The sequence below is a fragment of the Tamandua tetradactyla genome, chromosome 25, assembly GCF_023851605.1.
Source record: "Tamandua tetradactyla isolate mTamTet1 chromosome 25, mTamTet1.pri, whole genome shotgun sequence".
Classification (NCBI taxonomy): domain Eukaryota; kingdom Metazoa; phylum Chordata; class Mammalia; order Pilosa; family Myrmecophagidae; genus Tamandua; species Tamandua tetradactyla.
Window position 1 is genome coordinate 20,637,041 of NC_135351.1, and position 25,848 is coordinate 20,662,888.

Below are 25,848 nucleotides of genomic sequence, written 5' to 3' on the forward strand. Positions count from 1 at the left end.
GGGAAAATCTAACTTAGCAGGCACACCTTTGCGAGAAGGGCCCACATCAGCCCACAGGGCAAGCACCAGCCTTGGACCCAGTTGTCAGCCTTTAAGTTGATCACCTTGGGCAGACAATATGACTGTGTCCCATTTTCTTCTTTCACTACCTGTCAGAAAGTTCTTCAAATAAACAGAGCCATATGCCATAGATTGCAGACTGGAATTCTTCATTTAAGTTTCAAAAAGAAAACGGCAAGCATTGGATCATGCTTCATGACTAAGTATATGGAAAGCCTAACCCTATGTAGCTAAGAAGAGTCCGCTGTTAGGTTCTCCACCTAAAAATCCACTGAAGAGCTAAACCAACAGAGAAATGGCCTCAGAGTTAGGGAAACCAGAAGTTAAGAGTGTTTTCCGGCCTTTGTAGCTTGCTTGGGAACTGGATCTGCTAAGAAAAGCAGTAGAGTTTGGTTCAGCACCCAAAACCAGCTAGAATCTCTAGGCTGGGACTCAGGCACTTCCAGGTGATTCCACCATGGAGCCAAGATTGACATCCACTGATCTAAAGCATGAATATAAGTGAAAACCTGGCGTTTTATGCTGAAAGGTCAAGTTTTATCTATAGACCAAGTGACCTTGTGCCTTAGTACAGGGCTCTCTTCATGCATTTTTCAGTTGGAGGAGGGAGGGAGCAATAAAGAGGTCCTGCCATGTGCACTGCAGTCTGCGAATGGGTGATAGGGACAGTTCATCCGGAAAGAAACCAGTTTCCCAGAGAAGATCTGTCATCACGTCATCAGCTCATTGCCAATAAAGATTTGGAATGACTGTCATGCCATAACTATCCAAGAGGTGCCTTTACTCCAGAATATTCTCTGCGTGGCCTGGTACTTGAGAGCCAAACCAAGCCCCATTTACTCATCAAGAGGCATTCCAGAAGGTTTACTGACTATCCATCACATCCACCCAAACACACACACATTAGGTTATTAAGACTTTGGCTTCTTTGCTTAATCTCATTAAGATTTGACCAAGGCACATTTCACTCAGGGGTAATTCATTACCACAACCAAGACCTTCCTTTTAGGAAAGCAAATTGCTTCTTCCAAAAGAAATAGCTGGGCCTACCTCTAGGAAGATATGTGCTCACGTGTGTCCTGCTGGAAGAGCACACCTCACCAGGCGAGTGAGCAGAGGCAGCCACTTGTCTCCCGGCAGGGCACAGAAGCCAGGGCCAAGGGGCCTGCTACTTTTATCTGGGCAATTCTGTGTTTGTGTGGCATATATGTGTGTCTCCCAGTGGCAAGAGTAGGAGCCTAGGGTGGTGGCAACAAGGATAACAAATTGACACCACATTTTTATATTTAGCCAAAGAGTAGACAGAGGACACTGGGATAAGGCCTTGCTCCTCGGTGTGATCTGGGCCCCCTGGCCTTGGCATTCATTTTGCAACAGAATCTGTATTTTAACAAGAGCCCCAGCGGATCCCTGTGCAGGCTATTTGGTGGAGAGCAGTAGGAAAGAGACTGCCTAGATTTGAATTCTGGCCCCTCTGTTTTCTCCTGGTTCCACTTCGGGCCAAGTGCTTGACCTCTCCAGGCTTCTGCATCCCGTGGAGGAGACCCCAGCAACATCTGGCCCCAGGGGTGGCTGTAGCGGGTTGACTGACTCCAAACAAGTCCTGGGCCTGGAAGAGTGCCTGGGCCTTAGTAAGCGCTCTCCTGGCCTGCAGCCATGGTACTGACCCCTGACGCGCACGTCTCCACGTGTCACTGGAATGGCCTCTGCAAGGAAGGAAAGGCCTCTCCAGGATCCGGGTTTGGGTTTGATAAAATGTATCTGCTCGCCACATGGCATTAATTCAAACTTCCATCTGCAGGCTCAGTCGTTTCATTAGCTTCCTTCTTCTTGTCTTTTCTAGAGAGAATTTCCCGTTCCTGAACAGTTCAAAACAGAATGGGATGGATCCAAGTTGGTTACTGAACCTGCAGAAATTATGGGCTAACCCTCCAGGGACTGAATCCCCAACCTGCTGAATCCCCCATATTAAAAAATAAGTTGGTTTTTTTTTTTTTTTTTAAAGGCATTAAAGACCTAGAAGTTGCAGTAGCACCTACTGCTTTAGTTTGGGTCTCCAATAATGCTGTGCTATAAAAACAGAGTCATTTCTAGCACGCTTCAGTGGGCATCTTGAAGTATTTAATGTTTCTTCATGATTTGCCTTTGTGTGTGATTTTAGTTCCACATAAGGACTTGTGAGCATTTACAGATTTAAAGGGGGGAAGAAAAGAATTCTATTCCCCGTTTATCTGTTCCTCTCAAAATATTGCATGATTCACTTTCGCACTCATGTTTAATTGCTAGTAGAAAAATAAAATCTTTGAGAATCTAAGACATACATTTTTCCCTTTTAGACAGTTTCATTATGATATAGTAACATTGTGCTCTGAAAAGTATATGATTTTTTTTCTTATTTTTCACCTGACATTGTTCACCTTTATCAGCGTGAATACAGTGTCAGCACAAGTACATATTTCAACCCACATTTTTTTTTAATTATAAGATAATTCCCTATTAGGGGTCAAATTTAGTTTCTTGGTCCATGGAAGACCTATATTCATTAGAGTTACTGAAAATCCAAAGTAAATTCAATTACTAATCTTTAATTTTTCTTCTGCATCACTCAAAAACTTATAAAGATTTTGATGCCAAAAGATGGAAGGGAGGAGGCCATTTCTTTGATATCTATGTAATACCTCACAATTTTGCTCGAAGATCATGCTCAATTTTGTTTTTCAGTTTTGACCCTGTTAAATATCAGATGCCAATGATGTCTTTATAGTTCTATCATAAACTGACTTCTTCTCCACTCACCAGAATTGCTAACCAGTCTCTCAAAACTGAACATGAAAAAGCCATAGCTGTATTATTTCTTCCAAAACCTAAGGAAGTATTTGTTGGTTTGGCTTGCTGCTTCTGTTTTGCAGTCTTGATAGTACATGCTTTTTCAACACAACAGTAATTAGGATATTCCTTTGTTCCTTTTCAGTCCATAGTGCTGAAGCATCTGCAACTTCTTAGATTACATGAAATGAATTATAGCATCATGCTTGCAGACCCAATACAAGCATCTATATTGTGCCTGTTACAGCCTTTGGAATACATCATTTCTGTTTTTTAAATATCTTCTAGATCCATATTGTATTCAAATTCCTAATGCTCATATAACAAGGTTTTGCTATAAAAATTTTGTCCATAAGAATATTGTTGTGGCTTTAGTAAATACCATTTTTCAACTGTAAACTTATTCTGAAATAAAGTAAAATTCTAATTGTTTAAATGCCTTGATTAATTCTGGATGTCAAAATGATTTTTTTTTCCCCACTGTGATTTGTCTCTTGCTCAGATGTCAAATGTAGGAAAGACAGCAAAGGTCTTCTAGGTGAATTAGAGAATTTATCCAACATTCCATCAGCTATCCAGATCTTTTTGAGACCGATATCAGATACAGCCATTTACTGTATGGAATACATTACATGGAATGAATGTCCATCAGAAAATTCTAGAATCCAGCTTTATAACACAAGTCCCCTTTAATGAGAAAATCACCCCAGATTGATCTTTGTTAATGCAACCATCCCAGAGAATGAATTTATCATTATATTGAAAGAGATAATCTGGGAGACAACAAAACTTGAAGTGGAAAGATAAGACTCTAAAACAAACATGCTACACATGCATTGTGGAGCAATACTTTTGAAAATAAGTCCACTCAGAATTCTTAGAATCTGTCACTGGCCTTAGATTTGTCATAAGCCTTTCAAAAAGCTTCATTCACAGATATTGAAATCTGGACTTCAGGCTCAAACAATTATTTTATCAGCCTGCATGTGTCTAGTCACCTACTTCTGGCTTTTTTTAATTTGCTGAACTAGAAAAAAATCAAATAAAATTTTGACAATGTGCAGGAAACAATTACCAAAGACAATGTTGCATTCTCAATCTGTTGAACAGATTGAGTAAGCAAAATAAATTTGACTGATATAAAAGATCTAAGTTACATCGTTGTGGTTGATTTCAAAGATTACTTGAACTCTAGAAGGTAGAGAATATATTTGTGTTTTCAGTATCTTATGGAATTATTTATGTTAGGACAAATTAAAAAAATTCAAGTCTGAAACATATTATATAGGCTACAGTCTCTGAGCACAAAACAATAAAGCTAGAAACTGAGACAAAAAAATTAACCAAAAGCAATCTAACTATTGGAAAATGTTACTCTTCTAAAGTACTGAATTAAATTTAAAAAGATTGTAATGACAATGGAAGCACTGCATATAAAAGATTATGGAATAATAAGCATTTCTAGTTAAAAGGTGAGAAGAAAGAAAGTAGGTTAAAGGATTATGGGAGAAAGAAATTAAAAATAAGGTAAACATAAACAGATTATAAAAATTTTAAAAATATATTTTGAGTTTGAAAAAGCTGAGAAGAATGTGAAACAATGTATACTGACAGTGGGTGGTAATCTTTTGGGGTATAAAGACACTTCTTGTTTAAAAACTTTTATAATAACCATTTATTATTTCGTAATTGAAAATAGATACGTAGGGAGCAAGGGTAGTTCAGTGGTAGAATTCTCGGCTGCTATGAGGTGACCTGGGTTTGATTCCAGGCCCATGCACTTCTGAAACAAACAGGCAAGCAAACAAACGAGAAACCAAAGAAAAATTCAGCAAGTGATGCTGCAATAAGGGGATACTAATGGAAGAAGAATGAAATGTGACCCCTGCCATACAGCATACAAAAAAAAGGTAAGTAAATAAACAGGGAATATTTGGAGTTTTTTTTTTTTCAATTAGCTAGAAAGTTAGAAAGTGCCCATTATACTATTTTTCCAGTATTCCATTTAAAAATTAATCACATCATAGTTCAAAATTATCTCAAATTCCAAAAGCAAAAATTATGTAAGCATAGTTTCTGACCACAGAACCATAAAGCTAGAAAATGAGAACTAAAAAAATAAAACATTAAGGGTGCACGGGTGGTTCACTGGTAGAATGCTCGCCTTTTGCGTGGGAGACCTGGGTTCGATTCCTGGATCACGTACCCTCCAAAAATAAAATAAAAGATTAAATAGTTTGGGATTGTTCTTTGCAATTTAAACTTCTCCAGTGGCTATAGATGCCTTCAAGTTTTTATCTTCTTCAGTTAATTTTGGCAATTTATTTATTTGGGAAATAATCCAGTTACTCAGGATTTTCAAATTTGTCAATGTGAGGTTGAACATCATATTCTGGTTATTAAAAACTATTTCAATATCTTAATATATTTTTTCTCATTCTTAATGTTCTATAACCACAATTTCTCCTTTTTTCTTGACAAAAATTGCCAGAATTTGGGCATTGTAATTTTTTCCTTTGAAGAATTAGTTATTGACTGTAGTTATTTACTGACAAATTTTGCTGTTCTACTTTCCTACCAAATTCTCTTAGATTTTCTCAAATAGATGTTTCTTCATTTGCTGTTTTCCTTTAGGACCATTTCCTGAGGCTTTAACTTGGTGGTTAAATAGTTATTCATAAACTCTCCAAAAAAAAAAGAAAAGAAAAGGAGGGACGATTTCCCATTCATTTTGCAAGGCCAGTATTACCCTGATACCAAAACCAGACAAGAAATTGAAGATAAGAAAACTAAAGACCAGTATCTCCCATGAATACAGGCACAGAATTCCTCAACAAAATACTAGCAAACCAAACCCAGCAATATATAAAAAGAATTATATGCCATGACCAAATGGAATCCCATGAATGCAAGGTTGGTTCAACATCTGAAAATCAATGTAATACATCATATAATAGAATTTTTTAAAACCTACAATTATCTCAGAAGACACAGAAAAAGCAATTGATAGCCCAAAATAATTAATTTATAAAAACACTCAACAAACTAAGAATTGAAGGAACTTGTTCAACCTAATAAAGGGTTTTTAAAAACCCACAGCTATCCCAGGGATGATCCTGGCCCTGACACTGTGGAATCAATAATGCCTGCCTGATCAAATGGGGGGGGGGGGGAAGAATTGTAACAAAACAAGGTATCAGTGGCTAAGAGAGTTCTAATAGAGCAGAGAGGCTATTATGGAGTCTACTCTTACTCAAGCTTCAGTTAGATATTGCTTTTTACCATGGTTTGCCAAACCCCAACCAAAACCATTCCTGCTAACCCTAAAAGAACACCTATAGCTCTATTGGAGATTCTACAAAGATTCCATGCACTATGATTACTTTCTAGAAATCTATAACCTCCAGATGAGTTCCTAGATTAGATAAGTCCTGAAACCCAGAGAGGCCAGCCTCTCCAGAACATCAACTAGTTTCATCTCCCAATCTCATATTATCAACAACCCTTTCCAACATGGGAAAGTTAGAATGGGCATAGTCCAAACACTCCTAAAGATTTGGAGAAAGAGCAAAGAAGGAGGAGGAGTTATAACAGAGAAGATAGGATTTAACAAACAAGTAAGACTGTTGAATTATTACATTGATATGTCTTTTATTCTCCAGTGTCTTGGAACAGCTACAAGGAAAAACCTAAAATTGTAGAATTATAACCCATACCAAACTCTGAACACTCTTCTATAACTACTTGCTACAATGTACTTTGAAATTTATTGCTTTTTTATATATGCTATATTTCACAATTTAAAAATCACAGCCAATATCACACTTAATTGTGAAAGAATGGATGATTTTTTCCTAAGATCAGGAACAAGACAAGGATGTCCATTTTTACTACTTCTATTCAGCAATGTACTGGAGATTCTAACCAAGGCAACTAGGCCAGGAATAAAAAGCATCAGACTGGAAAGGAAGAAGTAAAACTACCTGTTTGCAGATGACATAATCTTGTATGCAGAAAATCTTTTAAAATGCACCAAAAATTAATATAATTGATAAATGAGCTCAGTAAGACTGCAGGATATAAGATAAATTGTCTATCTATATATACGTACAATGAATAATTAGAAAATGATATTAAGAAAACAATTCCATTCATAATACCATCAGAAAGGATAAAATAATAAATGTATTAGAAGAGGTATGTCATGGTTAGGGACAGGTGTCAACTTGGCCAAGTTGTGGTACCTGTTCACCTGATTGGGCAAGCGCTAGCCTGTCTGTTGCAATGAGGACATTTCATAGGATTAGGTCATGATCACGTCAGCTACATCCACAGCTGATTCCATTTGTAATCAGCCAAAGGGGAGTATTTTCTGCAATTAGTGATGCTAAATGCAATCATGGGAAGCCTTTTAAGGAGGACTCAGAGGATACAGGTTGCATTCCTGCTTTGGCTGGTGAGCCTCTCCTGTGGAGTTCATCCAGGCCATCCATCGGAGTCATCGGCTTCGCAGCCTACCCTGTGGATTTTAGACTCTGCATTCCTACGGTCACGTGAGACACTTTCATAAATTTTATATTTGCAAGTGTTCCCTGTTGATTCTGTTTCTCTAGAGAACCCTAACTAATACAAGGTATAACATTTATACTCTGAAAACTATAAAACATTGTTGCAAGAAATTAAAGCTCTCAATAAATGAAAAAATATCCCATGTTCATGGATCAGAAGATGGCAACACTTTACAAACTGATCTACAGATTCCAAGCAATTCCTATCAGAATCCCAGCTGGCTTCTTTGTTAAAATGGACAAGGTGATTCTAAAATTCATGTGGAAATGCAAGAGACCAGAAGAACCAAAAATCCTGAAAAAAGATCAAAGTCAGAGGACTTACACTTCCCAATTTCAAAATTTACTGCAAAGCAAGGTTAATAAAAAAAAAAAGTATGCTAATAGCACAAGTACAGACATATAGATTGTGCCAGTTTGAAAGGATGTATGTACCCTAGAAAAGCCATGTTTCAATCCTAATCCCATTTTGTAAAGGCAACCATTTCTTCTAATCCCTACTCAGTACTGTATGTTGGAAATCTTAATTAGATTATCTCCATGGAGATGTGACTCACTCAGGAGTGAGTGTTAAACTGGATTGGGTGGAGATAACCAGGTGGGTCTTGATTACTTTACTGGAATCCTATAAAAGAGGAAACATCTTGGAGAAAGCTGGAGAATCGGAGAGCAGAAAAGAACGACAGAGCCATGAGAAAGCCACAACAGAGAATGGCGCAGAACCATGAAGCAGAGAGTCCACCAGCCAGTGAATTCAGGAGATGAAGAAGGAAAACCCCTCCTGGAGAGGAAGCTAGCAGATGATGCTATGTTCACCATTTGCCCTTCCAGCTGAGAGAGAAACCCTGACCATGCTCACCATGTGCCTTTTCACTTGAGAGAGAAACCCTGCATGTCATTGGCCTTTTTGAATCAAGGTATCTTTCCTTGGATGCCTTAGATTGGACATTTCTATAGACTTGCTTTTATTGGGACATTTTCATGACCTTAGAACTGTAAACTTGTAACTTATTAAATTCCCCTTTTTAAAAAGCCGTTCCACTTCTGCTATACTGCATTCCAGCAGCTAGCAAACTAGAACATAGATTGAGGGAAAAGAACTGAGAGTTCAGAAATAAACATCTATGGTCAAGGGTGCCAAAACCATTGAATGAGGAAAATATAGTCTTCTCATAAATAGTACTGGGACAACTGGATAGCCACGCAAAAAAGAATGAAATTGGATCTTTACTTCACACCATATTTAGAAAGTTACTAGAAATGGATCATTTAAAATGTATGAAATGTATGAGCTAAACTACAAATTCTTAGGATAAAACATGGGAATAAATCTGCGTGTCCTCAGATTTGGAAATGGATTCTTAGATATATCTGACACAAAAGCATAAGGACCAAAAAAAAATGCATTGGACTTCATCAAAATTAAAAAAACTTTATACATCAAAGCATACCAGCACCAACATGAAAAGACAATCACGGAGTGGGAGAATATATTTGCAACAATTTACCTGATAAGAGACAATCAAATGTCCAGTAAGTACATAAAAAGATGCTCAACATCATCAGCTTGGGGGGAAATGCAAATCAACCCCCCAACAAGATACTACTTCACACCCACTAATGTATAATAAAAAAAGAAAATACCAAGTGCTGATGAGAATGTGGAGAAATTGGAATTAGTTTCCATACTAAGAAACAGGAAGATATGGCCCAAAGAAACAAATTAAAAAGTCAGAGGAGATACAGAATTTGGAAAAACTAAGCAAAGATATTCAAAAACAAATCCCCTAAATCAACTCAAGGAGATGGCTAAAGAGATAAAGGATAGCAAGATGACACTGGGTGAACATACAGAAGAATTTGGAAGCAGACAAAGAAAAATAACAAAGCTTATGGGAATACAATAGATGGGGATTAAAATACACTAGAGGCATACATTTGTTAATGCTGACAGGATGCAATTGTGCTGGTTTGAAAGGAAGTATGCCCCCTAGAAAATCCATGTTTTAATCAAAATCCCATTTCATAAAGGTAGAATAATCCCTACTCAATACTGTATGTTAGAAACTGTAATCAGATCATCTCCCTGGATGATGTGATTTAGTCAAGAGTAGTTATTAAACTGGATTAGGTGACGACATGTCTCCGCCTATTTGGATGGGTCTTGATTGGTTTATTGGAGTCCTATAAAAGAGGAAACGTTTTGGAGAATGGGAGATTCAGAGAGAGCAGAGAAGAACGACATAGCCATGAGAATCGGAGAGTCCACCAGCCATAGACCTTTGGAGATAAAGAAGGAAAATGCCTCCTGTGGAGCTTCATGAAACCGAAGCCAGGAGAGAAAGCTAGCAGATAATGCCATGGCCACCATGTGCCCTTCCAGCTGAGAGAGAAGCCCTAACTGTGTTCGCCATGTGCCTTCTCACTTGAGAAAGAAACCATGAACTTCATTGGCCTTCTTGAACCAAGGTATCCTTCCCTGGATGCCTTTGATTGGACATTTCTATAGACTTGTTTTAATTGGGACATTTTCTCAGCGTTAGAACTGTAAAGTAGCAACTCATTAAATTCCCCATTTTAAAAGCCATTCCATTTCTGGTATATTGCATTCCAGCAGCTAGCAAACTAGAACAGCAATATACCAGAATTGGATTGGCTTTTACAAAGAAGATTTATTAAGTTACAAGTTAATATTCCAAGGCCATGAAAATGTGCCAACTAAAACACCAAAAAGAGAATACATTTTCTGAGGAAAGTCAGCATCCGCAGTTTCTGTCATATGGGAAGGCACAGGGTGATGTCTGCTGGCCCTTTGCTCCCAGTTTCAATGCATTCAGCTCCTGGTTCCAGTGGCTTTCTCTCTGACTTCTTCCATCTATCTCCACATATCTGAACTCTCTGTTTTCTGTGTCAGCTCTTTTAAGGACTCCAGTAAACTAATCAAGATCCACCTTGAATGGGGGGGTGGAAATCATATTTCCATATAATCAAAAGGTCACACACATAATTGGGTGGGTCATATCTCCATGGAAACAATCAAATCAAGAGGTTCCACCCTACAATAGTGGATTAGGATGAAAAGAACAGTGGCTGAGAGAGTTCAAATAGAGTCAAGAGGTTACTCTGGAGGTCACTCTTATGCAAGCTTCAGTTAGACATTGCTACCTATCATAACTTGCCAAACCCCAATCAAAACCATCCCAGCCAATCCTCAAGAATGCCTAGGGCAAAATATAAGATTCTACAAAGGTTCCATGCACTAGGGTAACATTCCAGAAACCTACCACCTCCAGATGGGTCCCTGGGCCAAATAAGTCCTGAAATGCAGAAGGGCCAGCCTCTCCAGAACATTAGCTAGTTCCATCTCCCTACCCCATATTACTGACAGCCCCTTCCAACATGAAAAGGTTAGAATCATCATAGCCCAGATATCCCTAAAGAGTGGGAGAAAGATCAAAGGTGATGGTAGAGTTATACAGAGAAGGTAGGGTTTAGAAAACAAATATGATTGCTGAATCATTAAATTGATATTTCTTTCAGTCTCTGGTATCTTAGAGCAGCTAGAAGTAAAAACATAAAATTGTGGCATTGTAACCCATGCCAAACTCTGAAATCTGTTCTACAACTAATTGTTGCAATGTGCTTTGACATTTATTGCTTTTTTGTATATATGTTATTTTTCACAAAATAGAAAAAAAAAAGTTGATTGTGATGATAAAAAAAAAATTTATTCCCTCTGGCCTCCTATATTCTGGGGCAGTTAGAAGGAAAAATCTGAGATGATGGTATGGTAGCCCATGACAAACTCTGGGATCTGTCCTGTAACTACTTGTTGAAGAGTGCTTTGAAAATTATTGTTTTTTCTTTCTTGCTTTGTATACATGTTATATTACACAATTAAAAAAAAATTTTTTTTTAAGCACAGGGCTTGAGTGCATGGGTGGTTCAGTGGTAGAATGCTCATTTGCAATGTGGAAGACCTGGGTTTGATTGATGGCCCATGTACCCCCAAAACAGAAAAAGAACATGTCTGTCCCACAAGATTAGATTAGGATTAAAATAACACAGCTTTTTTGAGGTATACAACAGTTTCAAACCAGCATAGCATAAATAGCAGATTTTAACAGGCAAAATAAATGATCAGCAAATTAGAAGGATGACACCTGAAATCTTACAGACAGAAGAACAGAGAGAAAAGAAAGCAAAAAAAATGAGCAGGGTCTTAGGAAATTGAATGATAGCATGAAACACACAAATAAACATGTTATAGGTGTCTCAAAAGGAGAACAGAAGGGAAAGAGCCAGGGAGAATATCTGAGGAAATAATGACCTATAATTTCACAACTCTTATAAAGATATGTATGTCCAAGAAGCACAGCCTACACCAAACAAAATATATACAAACAGACCTACTCCAAAACATACACTCCTCAGAATATCAAATGTGAAAGACAGAGAAAATTTTGAAAGCAGCAAGAGAGAAGCAATTTGTCACATATAAGTGGTGCTCCATAAGACTAAGTGGTGATTTCTCATTGGAAACCATGGAGGCAAGAAGGCAGTGGTATTATATATTTAATATACTGAAAGAGAGAAACTGCCAGCCAAGAATTTTTTATCTGGGAAAACTGTCCTTGAAAAATGAAGGTGAAGGGGTACAAGGTCAGTTTAGTGGTAGAATACTCGCCTGCCATGTGGGAGATCTGGGCTCAATTCCCAGCCCATGTACTTCCCAAACAAACAAACAAACAAGCAGAACAAACAAAAAACAAAGCAAACAAAAATTCAACAAATGGTGCTGCAATAAGGGAATACTCATATGGCAAAAGAATGAAATGTGCCCCCACCACAGAGCATACAAAAAAAAAAAAAAAAAAAATCAAACAAACAAGAGGGTGAGTTTAATAACCACAGGTACATGGAAACTGAGAGAGTTCATTAACAAGAGACCTGCCTTACTGGAAATAATAAAGGGAGTTATGCAAGTTGAAATAAAAGACAAGAGAGAGCGGCTTGGAGGAGGGTAAAAAGAGAGACAAAAATAAGATATGACATATAGAAGCCAAAGGATAAAAATGATCGAAGTTTGCCTTTACAGTAATATTATTGAAGGTTTATGGGTTAAATTCCTCAGTCAAAAGAAGGATGCAAATAGTTGAAAGTGAAAGGCTGAAAAAAAAGATATTCCATGCAAACAGAATAAAAAAAGAGCTGGGATAGCTATAATAATAGCAGACAAAATACAATTGAAATGCAAAACTGTTATAAGAGACAAAGAACATTATCTATTACTAAAAGGGGCAACCCAACAAGACGAAATAACAATCATAAATATTTATACACTTTACCACGGTACCCCAGAATATGTGATACAAACATTGGCAAAACTGAAGGGAGAAATAGACATATCTACAATAATAGTTGGAGACTCAATACACTATTCTCATTGATGGACAGAACATCTAGATAGAGGACCAATAAGGAAACAGAGAACTTGAATAATATTATAAATGAACTAGATCTAACAGACATATACAGAACATTGCATCCAAAACAGCAGGATATACAATCTTCTCAAGTATTCATGGATCATGAGTACTTCTCTAGGAGAGATCACATGTTTGGTCAAAAAAACAGGATTCAACAAATTTTTAAAAACTGAACTTATAGAAAACATTCTCTGCTCATAATGGAATGAAGTTGGAAATTAACAACAGCTAGAGAACTGGAAAATTCACAAATAAATGGAGGTTAAACAATATGTTCTTAAATAATCAGTGGGTCAAAGAAGAAATTACAAGAGAAATAAGTAAATATTTCAAAAATAATGAAAAAGAGAACACAACATATCAAAACTTATTGGATGCAGCAAAGGCAGTGCTGAGAGGGAAACATACAGCCCTAAAAGCTTATATTAAAAAGGAATAGAAAGCTAAAATCAAAGACCTTACTGAACACCTGGAGAAACTAAAGAAAGAAGAGCAAGCCAATCCCAAAGCAACCAGAAGGAAAGAAATAAAAAGATTAGATAAAGAAGAAATGAAATTAGAACAAAAAAAAAATAGAATCAATAAAACCAAAAGTTGGTTCTTTGAGAAGATCAATAAAATTGACAAACCCTTACCTAGATTTTCAAAGACCAAAAAAAGAAAAAATACAAAGAAATAAAATCAGAAATGAAAGGGGTCATTACTGTGACCCCAAGGAAATTTTTTAAAAAGTCATAATAGGAGGCTATGGACAACTGTATGCCACAAGTCAGACAACTTAGATGAAATGGACAATTTCCTAAAAACACACAATCTACACGTACTCACAAAGAAATATAACACTGGATGGGCAACGGTGGCTCAGTGGCAGAGTTCTTGCCTCCCATGCCAGAGGCCCAAGTTCAATTCCCAGCACCTGCCCATGCAAAAAAAAAAAAAAAAATGGTAAAAGAGAAATAGAAGACCTCAACAAACCAATCATGAATAAAGAGATTGAATCAGTCATAAAAACCTCCACAGATCCAGATGGCTTCACAGGGGAATGCTACCAATCATTCCAAGAATAATTTACACCAATCCTACTCAACTCTTAAAAAAAAATTTGAGAGAAGCATACACTGCCTAACTCATTCTGTGAGGACATCACCCTAATAGCATAGTCTGATAAAGATATTATAAGAAAAGAAAACTATAGACCAACACCTCTAATGAATATAGATGTAAGAATCCTCAACAAAATACTTCCAAATTGAATTCAACAATGCAGTAAAAGAATTATACAGTTGAAAATCCTGAAAAATCTATAGCAAAGCTGTTAGAGCTATAAATGAGTACAGCAGAGTGACAGGGTACAAGATTAACACCAAAAAATCACTAGTGATGAGCAATCTGAGAATGAAATCAAGAAAAAAAATCCATTTACAATAGCAAAAAAAATAAAGAGAATCAAATATTTAGGAATAAATTTAACTAAGGATACAAAAGATCTATAAACAGAATTACAAGAAATTGCTAAAAGAAATCATAGAAGACCTAAATAAATGGAAGGGCATATCGTGTTCATAGACTGGAAGACTAAACATAGTCAAGAAGTCAATTCTACCCAAATTGATTTATAGATTTAAAGCAAAACCAATTAAAATCCCAGCAACTTATTTGCAGAAATAGAAAAATCAAAAAACAAATTCATTTGGAAGGGCAGGTTACCCTGAATAGCCAAAAATATCTTCAGAAAGAAAAGTGAAGTGGGAGTTCTCACACTACCTGCCTTTAAAGCATATTACGGAGCTATAGTCAAACAGCATAGTACTGGCATAAAGACAGATATACTGACCAATGAAATTGAATTGAGTGCTCAGAAATAGACCCTCTCATCTATGGACAACTGATCTTTGATAAGGCAGTCAAGCCAATCCACATGAGAAGTGCAACCTCTTCAATAAATGGGGCTTGGAGAACTGGATATCCATAAGCAAAAGAATGAAAGAGGATCCATATCTCACACACTATACAAAAATCAACTCAAAATGGATCAAAGACCTAAACATTAGAGCTAAGACCATAAAACTTTTAGAACAAAATATAGGGAAATATCTTGTTTAGCCACTCATCTGTTGATGGAAAACCTTATAAATCTTGTAATAGGAGGTGGTTTCCTAGACCACACATCCTCCAAATTAAAAACAGTCATGCATCAAAGAACTTTGTCAGGAAAGTAAAAAGGCAGCCTATACAATGGGAGACAATATTTGGAGACCACATATCAGAATATATAAAGAGATTCTTCAACTCAATAAAAAGACAACTCAGTTTAAAAATGGGCAAAGGACATGAACAGACACTTCTCAGAAGAGGAAATACAAATGGCTAAAAGACACCTGAAAAGACGCTCAACTTCACTGGCTATTAGAGAAATGCAAATCAAAACCACAATGAGATACCATCTGATACCCACTAGAATGACCATTATATATATATATAAAACAGATAACAAAAGTGCCAGACAGGATGTGGAGAAAGGGCACACTTATCCACTGTTGGTGGTAATGTAAAATGGTACACAACTGCTCTGGAAAATAGTTTGGTGGTTCCTTAGGAAGTATAGAATTGTCTTATGATCCAGCAATCCCATTACCAGGTATATATTCAGAGGAACTGAAGGCAAGGACACAGACATTTGCACACTGATGTTCATAGCAGCATTATTTCCAATTGCCAAGACAGCCCAAATGTCCATCAATGGATGAGTGGCTAAACAAGCTGTGATATATACCTATGATGGAATATTATAATACCGTAGGACAGAATAAAGTCATGAAGCATGTAACCATGTAGATAAATCTTGAGGACATTATGCTGAGTGAAATTAGCCAGAAACAAAAGAAAAAATACTGTATGATCTCACATTAAAGATGAACTAACATTAATGAGTGAACTTGGAGAGTTAAAGTTCAGAACACAGGCTATCAGGAGATAGAAATAAGGTAGCGATTGGACATTTGGTGCTGAAGGAATATAGATTGTGCTACAAGACTGATTGTGAAAATTCAGAAATGGATAGCACACTACCTGATTGTAACACAATAATACAAGTACACTGAACGAAGCTGAATGTGAGTGTGATAGAAGGAGAAGGACTGGAGGCACAAATGAAACCAGAAGCAAAGATAGAGGATAAAGGCTAAGAAGGTATAACTTAGGAATGCCTAGACTGGACAAAGATGGTGATTAAGTGTAAAAATAAAAAAAAATTTTTGCATGAGGGAGAAAAAATGAATGTCAACATTGCAAGATGTTGAAAATGGATGGCATGCAGGAAAAAGTACAATCAATGCAAGCTAGGGTCTATAATCAACAGTAAAACTGTAATATGCTTTCACGGAATGTAACAAAGGCATTAAGCCAAAACTAAGTGTCAATTGGTGGGGAACATGGGAGAGGGTATGGATTCTTTGTGGAATAAAAGGAAATGTCTTCATATAGATTGCGGTGGCAAAGGCATGGCTATTTACTTAGGTTGGATTGCACGATGTTTGAATAAAACTGTTTAAAAATTAAAAGAGATAAAAAAAATAAACAACAACAAAAACAATGAACAGCGAGAAACAAGTGCTAGAGAAAATGTGGAGAAAGTGATGTACCTATTCACTGTTCATAGAGAAAATGAGAGGTGCAGTCCCTTGGAAGGCAGTGTGGTGGTTCCAGGAGGCTGGACCCCAAGAAAAGGGGTCACATAGAGCCTGGAGATACATAGAACCACGTACAAAATCAAGCTCTTGATTGACAAACCGGAGGAGCAGGGAACCAACTCTGAAAAGTTTTTATTTTATTTTATTTCTGCTCCTTAACAGTACATTAGATAGAACTGGAAGCACTCTCAGGCTCCAGAACTGCCCCAGGCAAGGCTATAATTCAGCTTGTCTTAGAGACAACGTTACTTAGTCAGGTGAAAGGAGTTAATTCCCTAAAGGCTATATCTTCCCCAAGAGAAAGATGGCACCCAGCTCAAGTGGAATCCCTTCTTCAAGGAATTCAGGCCCCAGGGACTGGAAAACTGAAGCAATTAAAGCCATTCTACTAGCTCACCTCTGTTTCAACCACCCCCCACAGCAGGGAGAGTCTGCTGAAATTAAAGGCACCACATCACTTTAAGCTGGTAGGAATCTGCAGGCAGACAAGCGCCACATGCTGGGCTGGATAGGAAAAGCAGAGTTTAGAGTCTTCATAGCAAAGTCTGACAATCTGCTGGGTCTCACCCTCAAGGAAAACTGACGATGGCTACTCTTTCCTCCTGAGATGTGGGCCTGTCTGGTCTTGGAAAATCTGACTGGGGCCTATAATTTCTGAAGAATTTATACATGAGGCAAACACTGACCACACTGAAGGGAGAAATAGACAACTCTATCATAATAGTTGGAGACTTCAATCCCTACTTTCATCAATGGATAGAAGATCTAGGAAGAATATCAATAAGGGAACAGAGATTTTGAATAATATGATAAATGAACTAGACTTAAAAGACATTTACAGAAAACTACATCCCATAACAATAGGATGCATATTTTTTCTCAAGAGCTCATGAATCATTCTCAAGGATAAACCATATGCTGGGTCACAAAGCAAGTCTCAGTGAATTTTAAAAGACTAAAATCATACGAACTACTTTTTCAGATCATAATGGAATAAAGTTGAAAATCAATAACAGGCAGAGGACCAAAAAATTCACAGATATATGGAGACTAAGTAACACACTCCTAAACAGCCAGTGGGTCAGGGATGAAGTTACAAAAAGAGTAAATATCTCAAGGCAAATGAAAATGAAAACACAACATCAAAACTGATGGGATGCAGCAGAGGTAATGCTAAGAAGGAAATTTACTGCCTTAAATCCCTGTATTAAAAATGAAGACAGACCAAAAATCAAGGAATTAACTGCTGACTTGGAAGCACTAGAGAAAGAACAACAAACTAACTCCAAAGCAAGCAAAAGGAAAGAAATAATGAAGATTAGAGCAGAAATAAATGTAATTGAGAACAGAAAAACAATTGAGAAAATCAACAAAACCAGAAGTTGGTTCTTTGAAAAATTCAATAAAATCAATGGATTCTTAGCTGGGTTGACCAAAAAAAAAAAAAGAGAGAGAGAGGATGCAAATAAATAAAATCAGAAATGGAAGAGAAGACATAACCAATAACTCCGTAGAAATAAAGAAATAAAGGAGGTAATGAGAAGATATTACGAGCGACTATATGCTAATAAGCTAGACAATGTAGATGAAATGGATAACTTCATAGAAAGGCATGAAAACCAACATTGACTTGATAAGAAATAGAAGACCTCAATAAACCAATCATAAGTAAAGAGATTGAATCAGTTGTCAAGAAGCTTCTCAAAAAGAAAAGTCCAGGACCACATGGACTTCTACCAAGTCCATGTCAATTCTACCAAGCATTTAAGATTTAGTACCAATCCCACTCAAACTCCTCAAAAAAATTCAAGAGGAGGGAAAGTTACCTACCTCATTCAATGAGACCAACATCATACTAATACCAAAACAAGACAAAGATACTACAAGAAAAGAAAACTACAGACCAATCTGTCTAATGAATATAAATGCAGAAATTGTCAACAAAATAATTGCAAATCAAATCCAGCAGCACACTAAAATAATTAAACACCATGACCAAGTGGGATTTATTCTAGGTATGAAAAGACAGTTCAACATAAGAAAAAATCAATGAATGTAATGCACCATATCAACAAATCAAAGCAGAAAAACACATAATCATCTCGATTGATGCAGAAAAGGCATTTCAACATCTTTTCTTGATGAAAACACTTCAAAGGATAGGAGTAGAAGGAAACTTCCTCAACATGGTAAAGGGAATATAGGAAAAACCCACAACTAACGTCATCCTCAATGGGAAAAGATTGAAAGTTTTCCCTCTAAGATCAGGAAAAAGATAAGGATGCCCACCATCCTTATCAATGTGTTGAATCAATTCAATGTGTTGAATAACACATTGTTATTCAACATTGTGCTGGAAGTTCTAGCCAGAGCAATTAGACAAGAAAAAGAAACAAAAGGTATCCAAATTGGAAAGGAAAAAGTAAAATTCTCACTGTTTGCAAATATGATACTATATGTCAAAAATCCCAAAAAATCTACAGAGAGTTACTAGAGCTAATAAATGAATACAGCAGAGTGGCAGGGTACAAGATGAACACCCCCAAATCAGTAGTGTTTCTATATACTAATGATGAGCAATCTGAGGAGGGAGTCAAGAAAAAAATTCCATTTACAATAGTAACCAAAAGAATCAAACATTTAGGAATAAATTTAACTAAGGCCACAAAAGACTTATACGCACGAAATGCTAAAAGAAACCATAGAAGACCTAAATAAATGGAAGGACATACCATGTTCATGAATTGGAAGACTAAATATAGTTAAGATGTCAATCCTACCCAAACTGATTTATAGAGTCAATGCAATACCAATTAAATCCCAAACTTATTTTGTAGAAAAACCAATAATCAAATTTACTTGGAGGGGCAGGGTGCCCTGAATAACTAAAAATACCTTGAGAAAGAAAAATGAAGTCAGGTAGTCTCCCATTATCCGACTTTAAAACATATTATGAAGCTACAGTGGTCAAAACAGTCTGGTACTGGCATAAAGACAGATATATTGACCAATGGAATCTAATACAGTGTTCAGAAATAGACTCTCTCATCTATGGACAATTGATCTTTGATAAGTCAGTCAAGCCAACCCACTTGGGACAGAGCAGCATCTTCAATAATATGGTGTTTGGAGAACTCCGCAAAAGAATGAAAGAGGGTCCATATCTCCAAAAATTAACTCAAAATGGATCAAAGACCTAGACATTAGAGCTAATACCATAAAACTTTTAGAAGAAAATGTAGGGAAATATCTTATAAATTTTATAATAGGAGGCGGATTCCTAGACCTTACACCCAAGCATGAGCATGTGGTGCTTGTCTGCCTGCAGGTTCCTACCAACTTAAAGTGATGTGGTACCTTTAATTTCAGCAGACTCTCCCTGCTGTGGGGGGTGGTTGAAACAGAGGTGAGCTAGTAGAATGGCTTTAATTGCTTCAGTTTTCCAGTCCCTGGGGCCTGAATTCCTTGAAAAAAGATAAATTGAAACTCCTCAAAATTAAACATTCTGTTGCTCAGTTCCTAGAGGAACTGAGTTTGGGGACATGAACGGATATTTGCACACTGCTGTTTACGGTGGCAGTATTCTCGATCCACAATGCACGGAGGTACAACGACTGAGGAATGGAAGGAGGAACTATGGTGCATACACACAACAGACTACTGAGGAGCCACAAGAAGGAATAAAGTTGCGAGGCATGCAACAAGGTGATAGAACTTAAGGACTGTGTGTGGAAAGAAATGTCAAAAACAAAAAGACAAATATCATCATGGCTCACTCATATAGACTAACTATCATACAAAGACTTGGTGAAGTGAAGTGGAGAGCACTGGTTTTCAGATTGGGGCCTGTTGTAAAGGGTCCTAGATCATAAGCTCTTCCAGCAGTCACATATTCAGGAGTCATAACTGTTACTTCTAAATTCTGAGATACTGAGCTGTTTGTAAATTACCTGGTAGTTCCCAGAAATTTCGGGTATTTATGTGACACCTGAAACTCAGAGTTAGAGCCCTGAAGCTATGAAAGTCAGCATAACCCATACAGGAACTGTTTATGAAGTTGAAAAAGGGATCAGAACTTCCAGTAGAGATATGAAGGAAGCTGATCTGAATAGGACTAAGGTAGAGCAGAATACAGGGTAAAGGATAATATTGTCCATATTTTAAAACTTCAATTTCTGTGTGAGACCAAAGGGAGAGATGTTTATTTGGTGCACAATTTATATTTTGGATAGTGCATTACCTAATTTAACTTGTATGATCAGTTTAGTTGAACATCATAAGTACATGGAATTTTTAATAGGGCCATGAGATCTTGTTCATTTGTCCAGGTTAATGTGATGCCCTGATATATCCCAGAGTAATGTGGGCAGTGAATAAAGAAGTATTTGCAAAGTCCCCTTGAGGAACTGGGGAGAAAGGAGTTAATATTCAGCTTCCCCATTTGGAGAATTTCTGATAGTCTCACTAGCAATGGGGGGCAACCAAATTAATAGTCTGAGCCCTTGATCTTGGGGTTCATCCCTAGGAAACTTATTCTGCAAAAGAGAAGCTGAGCCTACTCAAAATTATGCCTAAGAGTCATTCCCAGAGAACCTATTTTGTTGCTAGATGTGTCCTCTCTCTCTAACCCAACTTGGTAGGTGAACTCACTGCCCTGCCCCCTATGTGGGACATGACTCACAGGGGTGTAAATCTCCCTGGCAATGTGGAACAGAATTCCTGGGATGAGCAGGGACCAGAATCATGGGATTGAGAAAGACTTCTTGATCAAAAGGGGGAAGAGAGTTCCAGGTCAAGATAGTGGCTTAACAATGTGCGCATTTTACTTCGTCCTCCAGAACAACTACTAAATAACCAGAAACAGTACAGAACAGCTCCTGGGGCCACGTCAGCGACCAGACACACAGCATAACCCAGTGTGGACCAGCTGGACCAGCTGCGAGCCCCCACAGAACCGTGAGTTCCCAAAGCTGTGGCAGCCGGAGCCCCTCCCCCAGAGGCTGCTTCCCAGAGGAGAAAGGAAAGGAAATTTACCAGCAGCAGGGACTGAGCACATTTAAACTCTAATTGTGGAATTAATTAACAAATTCTGACTACTAAAAATAGGCCCCCAGCTTAGGTGAACCTGGTCAAAGTGGAGGTTGCTCATTTCTGCCCCGGCACCAAGGGGGCAGGGCTGACAGAAAAAGGGGGAAAAAAAAAAGAAGGAAACAGAGGTTTTTGAGGCTGTGTTTCTACAAAGTCTTGACTGCCTTTGGATATAGCAGCAGGACTTCTCAGGCTGCCACTGCCCCAGGCATAGGCAGAAGTGAGCTCTTTTGGGGGCTTGTCTGGAGCCTGTGCCTTCCCCAGGGGAGGGGTGAAGCCCAACTCAGGTGGAATCCCTCCATCAAGGAATTCAGACCCCAGGGCTTGGTAATTTGAAGCCATTAAAACCAGCCTACAACCTCTCCTCTGTCTCCACCATGCCCCCAGCAGGGAGAGTCCGCCAAAGTTAAAGGTACCACATCATCTTATGTTGGTGGGACCTGCAGTCAGACAAGTGCCACACACAGGGCAGGATAAGAAAAACAGAGTCCAGAGACTTCACAGGAAAGTCTTTCAACCTTCTGGGTCTCACCCTCAGGGAAAACCTACGCAGGTGACTCTTTCCTCCTGATAGGAGGCCAGTTTGGTCTAGAAAAGTCTGGCTGGGGTCAATAATATCTAAGTAGACCCTCCTAAGTGTGTGTGTGGGAAAGGCACTACACAAGCAGGGCAAGAAACAAGAAAACAAGAACTGAGAAATTCTCCTCTGTTAAACAAAACTTAAGCTAGAGGTCCAGATAAAGCCGAACAGAATGTCAAAGAACAGATAGACAACATATTCATCCAGCAAGAAAATTCCTAGATAAAAGAAGTGAAAGCAATCTCCAGAATAAACTAATTAAGGTAATTAAATGCCTAGATGCCAATAAAAAATAACAAATCACACTAGGAAAACTGAAGATATGGCCCAGTCAAAGGAACAAACCAACAATTCAAATGACATACAGGAGCTGAAACAATTAATTCAGAATGTACAAACAGACATGGAAAACCTCATCAAAAACCAAATCAATGAATTGAGGGAGGATATAAAGAAGGCAAGGAAAGAACAAAAAGAAGAAACGGAAAGTCTGAAAAAACAAATCACAGAACTTATGGGAATGAAAGACACAGTAGAAGAGATGAAAAAAACAATGGAAACCGACAATGGTAGATTTCGAGAGACAGAACATAGGATTTCAAAACTGGAGGACAGAACATCTGGAATCCAACAAGAAACAGAAACTATAGGAAAAAAAAAAAAAGGAAAAATATGAGCAGGGACTCAGGGAATTGAAAGACAATATGAAGCGCACGTATATACGTGCTGTGGGTATCCCAGAAGGCGAAGAGAAGGGAAAAGGAGGAGAAAAACTAATGGAGGAAATTATCACTGAAAATTTCTCAACTCTTATGAAAGACTTAAAATTACAGACCCAAGAAGTGAAGCATACCCCAAAGAGAATAGATCCAAATAGACATACTCCAAGACATTTACTAATCAGAATGTCAGAGGTCAAAGAGAAAGAGAGGATCTTGAAAGCAGCAAGAGAAAAGCAATCCATCACATACAAGGGAAGCCCAATAAGACTAGGCACAGATCTCTCAGCAGAAACCACAGTGGCGAGAAGACAGTGGGATAATATATTTAAACTATTAAAAGAGAATAACTGCCAACCAAGAATTCTATATCCAGAATTCTATATCCAACCAAGAATTCTATATCCTTCAAAAATGAGGGAGAAATTAAAACATTTTCAGACAAAAAATCACTGAGAGAATTTGTGACCAAGAGACCAGCTCTGCAAGAAATACTAAAGGGAACACTAGAGACAGATACAAAAAAAGAAGAGAGAGGTGTGGAGAAGAGTGTAGAAAGGAGGACTATGAGTAAAGGTAAAAAGAAGGAAAATTACATATGACATATCAAATCCAGAAGGCAAAATAGTAGAAGAAAGTACTACCCATGCAGTAATAACACTGAATGTTAATGGATTCAACTCTCCAATCAAAAGACATAGTCTGGCAGAATGGATTAAAAAACAGGACCCATCTATATGCTGTCTCTACTCAAAGGACACAAGGCCAAGGACACAAATAGACATTTACACACCAATGTTTATAGCAGCATTATTAACAATTACCAAGAGATGAAAGCAGCCAAAATGCCCATCAACAGTCGGCTAAACAAACTATGGTATTTACATAAGATGGAATATTATGCAGCTGTAAGACAGAATAAAGTTATGAAGTATGTAACAACATGATGGACCTTAAGGACTTTATGTTGAGTGTGATTAGCCAGAAACAAAAGGACAAATACTGTATGGTCCCACTGAAATGAACTGACATTAGTGAATAAACTTGGGATATTTCGTTGGTAACAGAGACCATCAGGAGATAGAAATAGGGTAAGATATTGGGTAACTGGAGCTGAAGGGATACAGATTGTGCAACACGACTGAATATAAAAACTCAGAAATGGACAGCACAGTATTACCTAACTGTAATACAATTATGCTAAAACACTGAACGAAGCCGCATATGAAAATGATAGAAGGAGGAGGGCTGGGGACATAAATGAAATCACAAAGAAAGATAGACGATAAAGATTGAGATGGTGTAATCTAGGAATGCCTAGAGTGTATAATGATAGTGACTAAATGTACAAATTTAAAAAATGTTTTTGCATGAGGAAGAACAAAAGAATGTCATTACTACGGTGTGCTGAAAATAGATGGTAATATTTTAAAATTTCAACTTACGTGTGAGACTAAAGCAAAAAATGTTTATTTGGTACAAATTTATACTTTGACTAGTGCATCTCCTAATATAACTTATGTAGATAGTTGGTTGAACACCTTAAATACATAGAACTTTGTATAGGACATGAGATTTTGTTGGTTTGTCCAGGTGATGCCCTGATGAATCCCAGAGTGATTTGATCAGTGAGTGGAAAAGTATTTGCAAATTCCCCTTGGGGGAATGGTGAGAATGGGGGAAAACTCAACTTCCCCAAGTTGAATTCTTGTAATTCTCACAAGCAATGTGGGCAACCAGAGCTATAGGCTGAGCCCCCAGTCTTGGGGTTTGTTCATATGAAACTTGAACCAACAAAGGATAGGTCAAACCTACTTAAAATTAGGCCTAAGAGTCACCCCCAAAAGAACCTCTTTTGTTGCTCAGATGTGGCCTCTCTCTCCAGCCAACACAGCAAGCAAAGTCACCACCCTCCCCCTGTCTACGTGGGACATGACTCCCAGGGGTGTGGATCTTCCTGGCAACGTTGGACAGAAATCCCAGAATGAGCTGAGATTTAACATCAAGGGATTGAGAAAAACTCTACAATGAACTGAGACCCAGGATCAAGGGATTGAGAAAACCTTCTCGACCAAAAGGGGGAAGAGTGAAATGAAACAAAGTGTCACTGGCTGAGAGATTCCAAACAGAGTTGAGAGGTTATCCTGGAGGTTATTCTTATGCATTAAGTAGATATCACCTTGTTAACCAAGATGTAATAGAGAGGCTGGAGGGAACTGCCTGAAAATATAGAGCTGTTTTCCAGTAGCCATGTTTCTTGATGATGTATGATATAGCTTTCACAATGTGACTGTGTGATTGTGAAAACCTTGTGTCTGATGCTCCTTTTATCTACCTTATCAACAGACGAGTAGAACATATGGAGTAAAAATAAATAATAGAGGGAACAAATGTTAAAATAAATTTAGTTTGAAATGCTAGTGATAAATGAAAGCGAGGGGTAAGGGGTATGGTATGTATAACTTTTTTTTTCCTCTATTGTCGTTATATTTCTTTTTCTTTCGTCTTTTTATTTCTTTTTCTAAATTGATACAAATGTTCCATGAAATGATGAATATGCAACTATGTGATGATATTAAGAATTACTGATTATATATGTAGAATGGAATGATATCTTATTGTTTTGTTGTTAATTTTTTTAATTAATAAAAAAGAAATGATGAATATGCAACTATGTGATGATATTGAGAATTACTGATTATATATGTAGAATGGAATGATATGTTAATGTTTTTGTTCTTAATTTTTTAAATTAATAAATAAATAAATTTAAAAATAAAAAATTTAAAAAAAGGAGGAAGAGAGAAATGAGACAAAATGAAGTTTCAG

At 37.4% G+C, this 25,848-nt stretch overlaps 1 protein-coding gene and 1 long non-coding RNA gene across 2 annotated transcripts in view; one reads left to right on the forward strand and one right to left on the reverse strand.

The window, feature by feature from the left end:
- The window catches only part of CAP2 (cyclase associated actin cytoskeleton regulatory protein 2), a 196,252-nt gene extending 192,930 nt beyond the window's left edge, over positions 1–3,322 (forward strand). The window contains 1 exon segment of the mRNA XM_077143418.1: positions 1,904–3,322. Coding sequence (XP_076999533.1) covers positions 1,904–1,987 — 84 coding nt within the window. The 3' untranslated portion in view covers positions 1,988–3,322.
- Positions 1–25,848, reverse strand: part of LOC143668849 (uncharacterized) — an 83,282-nt gene that overhangs the window by 23,213 nt on the left and 34,221 nt on the right. The gene's annotated exons all lie outside the window — the stretch shown is intronic.